The 6,388-nt window shown below is 30.9% G+C and overlaps 1 protein-coding gene across 12 annotated transcripts; it reads right to left on the bottom strand.

The window, feature by feature from the left end:
* Positions 1 to 2,830: 2,830 nt before the first annotated feature.
* On the bottom strand, positions 2,831 to 5,814 carry LOC112696007 (DET1- and DDB1-associated protein 1). Of its 12 annotated transcripts, none has more exons than XR_011862163.1 (7): positions 5,564 to 5,797; positions 5,412 to 5,487; positions 4,678 to 4,964; positions 3,905 to 3,965; positions 3,361 to 3,422; positions 3,074 to 3,248; positions 2,831 to 2,978 (listed from the first exon to the last, which is right to left on the bottom strand). XR_011862163.1 is itself a non-coding variant. In XM_072196712.1 (6 exons), the coding sequence occupies exons 3-6, from the start codon at positions 4,759 to 4,761 to the stop codon at positions 3,174 to 3,176; spliced, it is 282 nt and encodes a 93-aa protein (XP_072052813.1). In that variant the 5' UTR covers positions 4,762 to 4,964; positions 5,412 to 5,487; positions 5,564 to 5,714; the 3' UTR covers positions 2,831 to 3,173. The 12 variants fall into 12 exon arrangements, 7 of the variants coding, with proteins under 7 accessions (XP_072052813.1, XP_025604364.1, XP_072052814.1 ...); XR_011862164.1 differs by having other exon boundaries at positions 4,678 to 4,918; positions 5,564 to 5,704; XR_011862162.1 differs by lacking the exon at positions 5,412 to 5,487 and having other exon boundaries at positions 5,564 to 5,814.
* Between the last annotated feature and the right edge of the window lie 574 nt (positions 5,815 to 6,388).

The raw sequence follows: 6,388 nt of genomic DNA, 5'->3' as shown, positions 1-6,388 counted from the left end.
CAATTTATCTTCTTGTAAACTTTATTTTTCAAGCAAGTTTATCTTTCAAGTATTCTTTAATTTCAATGTCTGATTTATGCTTCTGCACTCTTAATTTTCATGTCAAACCTCTTTGACTCAGTCAAGGGCACTTTACTGCTTTTTTTTTTTTAATTTCAACGCAGTCTTTTTCGATTTCAACACATTTTCTTTTCGAAAACTTTATTCTTTTATTTCTTTTATTGATTTACAAATTTTAATTTGTCTTTTATACCAAAATCCATCTAATCGAAGACACTTTGATACACTTTTAAAAAACTGGTACCTACAAAGAGGGGTAGGTTTCGCTCCCAAACCACTAGATATCGAACCACCGTCGATTTACTAAAAATCGACAAAACACTTGGTAGTTGTTTAATTTTACCAAAAATAAAGTTCCTAGGGAAAAAAAAATAAAGCTCAAAAAATAAAGAATTCGTTTTAAATGCTTTTATCAAATATTTTTATTTAAGTGTTCTTTTTTTGTCTTCCCGGTATTTTATTATTTATTTTGTTTAACATTAAGTGGATGGTAAATTTAGAATTCTGAACTAACTCTGTAAAAAGTATGTGAATACTAGAAAGTTTATCATAAGAAATTTGTTTAATTTGGGAAATCCATAAGTATAAAATTTAAAAAACAAATAATTATAAATAAAAAAAATCTAGGGATTGTTGTTGTATAATAAAAGGACAACGTTTATTGGACTTAGTTCTTTTCATGGCAGTAATATGTATTCCATGATAAGACTAACTTTTCAGTCAAGAATATTTTCAATAGATAGGACTAAAAGGGCAAGCTGAATTGCTCTTTTTTCTTTTCTATCCGTGATCATATCGTTCTTTCTTTCTTTTCTTTTTTTTTTTCTAATTTACATAGGGAAATTGAAGAGCAATTTAAGAGGAAAGTTCTGCGTGATTCATGCCCTGTCTAAATTAATTAAAAAAAAAAAGTAGAACATGTCTTAAATAATATATCAGTCCAAACATTGCAAAACAACATCCAAATATGCATGTGAAGATTTAAATTTATTTTGTGGCGATTGGAAAAAAATCGCCGTTAATAGTAAAACATAATGAAGCTATTATTTTCGTTGTACTGATCGCTATAATATGTCAATTTTATAAAGCGTAACCGCCACTAAATGCTAAACTAATAGCTGTACGGCTCCTTTTTGCTACATTAATCGCTGCCATTATTCATTTGTGGCAGTTTTTTTAACCGCCGCAAAAACGCTGCCATTGTATGCCGGGGATTTGTTGTGGTGTATATAGCATGAAGCCATCAAAAAAGAAAAAAGAAAAACAAAAAGTACATAGCATGCTCACAAAATTTTGAAAAGGAGAAGCGATGATGGCGGCCACCTCTTGCTTATTTCTTCTTCCTCTCTATTTTGACCTTTGAGGCTTTGACCATTTGTTTTGTTCTTCCAAGTTCCAACACATAATCATAAGTTTTATTTTTTTATGCAAAGTACTTATTTTTCAAAATCATTTTTCAGCTTCACCAAACCATTATTTTTTTTATTTGATTTTCCTATTTGGTTTAACCATTGAGCATGTATATTATTCATTTATTCCCTTCAAAACCCTTTTGGGAAAATTTGTGAGAAGTTATATATCATTTTTTTTTTTTGGACAGGAGAAGTTATATATCATTATTGGAGTATCGCCAGTTTTTTGGACTAGAAAGGTCAATTTTCTACCTTGGATCTGTTTACGCTTTCAATTTTAAAGAGTTTTGGGCCTCCAAAACCCTTTTCTTCGACCAAGCATATAAACATTGTTCTCTTTATTTATATATAACTTAACCCAAACATTATAAGAAAAATCTACATTAATGGGCATTAAGACCTAAATATACCATGAGCCGTAAGCTCGACCTCCATCAAATGGTTGAGCTACAATCAACCAAAAATGTTAAAAGCCTATTCAATTTTGTTTTTGTCATGGCCAATTCAAGGGTTAAAAGAGGATAACTTTCATGACAAAAAAAAAGAGAGGATCAGTTTTCTTTAAAGATCTTCAAAGAGCCTAAAAAAAAAAAAAGAGCCTAAAAATCCCAGACCAAAAACAGAAAGACCCCAAAAATATTAAAGTTAAAAAAGTTATGGTTTTCTTTTTGAAATGTCGTAAAACTACTCATCCTAAAAACTTAACTGATAATAAAAAGTAATATGAATAATTATATTTCTAACACTCTTTCTCAAGCAAAAATCTCTTTTATTTTTGCATAGGTATTTTTTTCTTCTTTTTCTACTTTATGCTATTTTTTCACTTTTAAAATTTACCAAGGATTAAACTCTAAACCTTTTAAACATAAACTTTAATACTATGTCATGAAACCACCTATACTAAAAGTTTATACTAAAAGCTTAAACTGATAAAAAAAAAATATAAATAATTATATCTCTAACATGAGATATGTCAAAGTTAAGTTTATACCATTATTGTTGCTACTCAGAAAAGGTTTTAATTTTGACCAAATTACTAAAATAGGATAAAATAAAATATTTGGAACAAAAATACAAAATTTTAAATTTTAGAAGCAAAATTATATCTTAGCTCAAACATTAAATGTTAAAACAGTACTTTATCCTTATATTAATATATTAACCATACATGGAAATCTATCTCTTTAATGAACAATTATTAATTTAGTAAACAAAGTTCGTTTATTTGTATAAAATGGAGTAGAAAAAGGATTTTATTTAAATCCCGTTTTAGTACCACAATTCAAACAAATAACTAGACAGATGTTTTTAAATTCTCATGGTTGTATAAACAGATAAACCTTTCGAAGGAAGGAATGTGAGTAAAAAGAGATCATATAAAATAAAAAATAAAGAATGTGGCACTAGATTATGATGCATACCTACTGCAAATCCTCAAAATCCTGAATCAAAGCTTCTGCCTCTTTCTAACTTATGTGGACATTGGACAAGCATATAGCACAAAATCTACAATGAAATTCATAATCACTATCTCACTTCATTCACTGAATAATTATGCTGGGGCTAACCAACTCTATACTTGAAAAGATAGTTTACAATACCAAACATGCCAAAGTCTTCTTTGTTACATAAGGGCATATCTGACTTCTGAAAGAGTTGTTCACAAACCATATTCATCATTTGTTGGTCAAAGAAAAATTTTCACGTTGAAACCCTTGGTTGTTTGGATCCATGCTCCGGTATGAGGTTATCGGATGCAGCTCTTTTGGGTGTCAACTGCGATGGTGATGGTAAGGCTATTAGATCAATCTGCAGTGATGTGTGAATGTAGGTATTGCATAACTTAAATGTGCCAAAATGTTAGAAGTTTTTAACTTTCAAGACTAACCTTCTCCTCTGCACGCCGGTAGATTTCTCTTAGAAGGATATTTTTGTGTTCGGTATTTATCACTGTTAGGATAAATTTCAAGTGATTAGCAAACCCTCAAGGAAAAAGAAGAAAACTGTCATTGAGCCTGACAGCAAATGTTGAATGGAATCAATGTTAAGATTACCAAAGTCTTTAGTTTAGCTAAACTAAGGGAGCTCAGGTATACTTGAATTCTAAAACTCAACTCATGAACTTGATTTGAGAACTAAACTTTTTAAGTTGTAAATGTTCACAAGTTAACTCGAGTTTGAATTTTGATAACCTTGACCTATGTCAAAACAAACTGATGGGAAGCTCTTGGTGACTATTAGTTGGTCATAATTATGGATATGAGAGGAGTAAAGGAAGAGATTTAGGATTCTTAGCAACCTCAACTAACAATTTCATAGCAATGAAAAGCCATATCACTTCCTCTTAAAGCATGATTGAGAAATACTATAGACAGATCATCAACCAAATAGATACAGCAAAACATTACTACATGAGTTAGTAGATTCACTACCTTGATCGGCTGGTGGTACGTCCCTGTTGTGAATAGAATGGTAAGTGGCCGGTGCCATTTTCTGAAGAAAAAACAATATATCCTCTTCAGAAAGCAAACTGATAAATAAGCTTGGGTGATTGATAATATGATTGATTTCTTATACACAAAAACAGTGCAGCTGCTTTAAAAGTTCTAATGCAACTTGGTTTAGTCCTGGCTTAGCGAGAAAAGGATGTAAATAAAACAAGGACCAATTCAAAATCTTTATATTAAAAACCATATTTGTTGTATTCAGGCATTCATATTCAATAAATGGGGATCTTCCTCCAAGGCGACGCTGCCTATAACAGCAATGCTGAACAGTCCACCTCGGGACAACAACAAAATGAATTGTGGATATCCAAGTTTGTCAAGACTCATTATAACAATCCAAATTTCAAAAGGTAAGTCCCACTAGTGAAAACAAACTTGAGACCAAAAACATTGCAACGTAATTTATCTTACAATTCTCTACCAAGTTCCAACATCAACATTTCAGAAATATTCTCTTCAAATGTGCAATTCGGTTAACTAGAAGAAAGTCTTTTATGAAGATAAATAGTTAACAGTTAAAATTTAAATTAGATGAAGAACAAGGAAACTGGGTGGTCAACAAAAAAAGGGAAGTTCTCTTTTCATAACAAAATCTGAAGATCAAACTCAAACACAGCAAGTTTTCATAGTTGATGGAATGTATTCAACTAGTGATCTCAAATACTTAAATTCACTTTGAAATAAATAAAAAGACTTACAGAAGATCTAGAAGGATCTGAAGTTCGAAGCTGGCTAAAGTTGTGAGGATCATAAGATGGCCAATTACCAAGGACAGAATCCATGAGGCAGAGGCTGCAACAAACTTTTGATAGATGAAAGAGAAGACGACAACAAAAAAATCCTCCCTAGAAGGAACCAGTTGCAAGTAGAGGCTTGAATTTCATGGATAATTGAGTTTTCATGGCTTGAATAACACCAAATTGTCCTAACTCAACAATCCTACATTGTCAGTTGCAAAAAGATTATATTTTCAGCTGCTGAGAGGCTGCAATTTATTAAAATAATAAACGGATAAGTGGAATTTTCATTGCAGAGCCTGAAACTGAATTGATGAATTTGAACAGAAACATATGCAGCAATCTCCTAAAGTTGGAGAGATATTGAAATCCCAGATACTATAAAGTTTATCAAACACAAGAGTTCACCTAAACTCATAAATCCTGGGTAAATCAGACGCATAAACTCGTTCTAGGGACCTAAACTCATAAAGAGTATACTAAGAGTTTAATAACCTTGCCAAATTATAAGTAAATCACACTTGAATCTTCTCAATGCATGAAAATTGACAAAAATCCACACTTCAATCTTTCTCAAAAAGGAACTTTAGGTTCCTATAAACAACATGAACTAACAAGCAAATAATCAACAAAAATCCAATCATTTCCAACAATCAGAAGCAAAAGCCACAAAAGAATGCAAAAAAACTCAATACATGATTTCCAATTCCAGTATAAAGGGATTCCAAAGTCCAAATACACCATTCAGCTACAGTGCCAAACTTCGATTATCTACAATTGCCAAACTTCAGTTACAGTGCCAAACTTGTCAGTGTTTAATAATAAAAATAATAATAACAAGAATAACCTTCAAGAAAATTGGAAGAGTGTGAAATTGGAAGCGTGATCTGAGATATGAGCTGAGATCTCTCTGGAATGTGGTGAAATTGGTTGTGAGCGCAAAAAGGTGGTTGCTGAGAATAGAAAGTTGAGGGAACCACCATTTATATAGTTGTCTCGTTTGAGTCCAATGGAGAGAACAGAGAAGAGAAGAAAGCTTCATGTCACGGAAATTACAACATTGTCCATTTCGGGGATACGTGTCAAAAAGGTACCAATAAGCTTTTCATTTATTATTCTGTTTCTATTTCTATGTGCTGCTACTACTGGAGTCTGGATAGCTTGTATTTCTATTTTATTTATTTATCTTTTTTAAATTCTAAACCTTACTTCAATCCACATTTTTATTTTTAGTATGGAGCAATTTTATATTATCAGCGAAAATTATAATTTTTAGTCAAATAATAATTTATTCTTATATTTATTAAAAATAATTTAATATTTATACTAGTTAAATAATAATAAAAACATTAAAATTGATTATCTAAACAATTTTTCTTTAATATATTCAAGTTAAATTTAAGAAATCACTAAAAATATTTTTGAACTATTTATTTCAGAAACTTGGTGCGGTATTTGTAACTCACTAACTTACCGGCAAGTATACCGGGTCGTACCAAGTAATACCTTATGTGAGTAAGGGTCGATCCCACGAGGATTGATGGACTAAGCAACAATAGCGTTTGATAGGATTAGTTAGACAATAGAAAATAATGTTGAAAGTTCAAAAGCATTAACAGTAAATTTGAAATATTAAAGATAGGCAGATAAATAAGTTGGGAATAAAATATTG

This window comes from Arachis hypogaea, chromosome 6 (genome assembly GCF_003086295.3).
Source record: "Arachis hypogaea cultivar Tifrunner chromosome 6, arahy.Tifrunner.gnm2.J5K5, whole genome shotgun sequence".
NCBI classification, from domain to species: domain Eukaryota; kingdom Viridiplantae; phylum Streptophyta; class Magnoliopsida; order Fabales; family Fabaceae; genus Arachis; species Arachis hypogaea.
Note: the sequence above shows the minus strand (reverse complement) of the source record. Positions and strands in the feature narration are given on the sequence as shown.

Coding starts and splice junctions, on each gene's coding strand:
- LOC112696007 (XM_025748578.3), bottom strand. CDS start 4,761: ATGGATTCTGTCCTTGGTAATTGGCCATCTTATGATCCTCACAACTTT. Junction 3,966..4,677: donor CAGATCCTTCTAGATCTTCT/GTAAGTCTTTTT, acceptor TTTTTTCTTCAG/AAAATGGCACCGGCCACTTA. Junction 3,282..3,360: donor ACCGGCGTGCAGAGGAGAAG/GTTAGTCTTGAA, acceptor ACATCACTGCAG/ATTGATCTAATAGCCTTACC.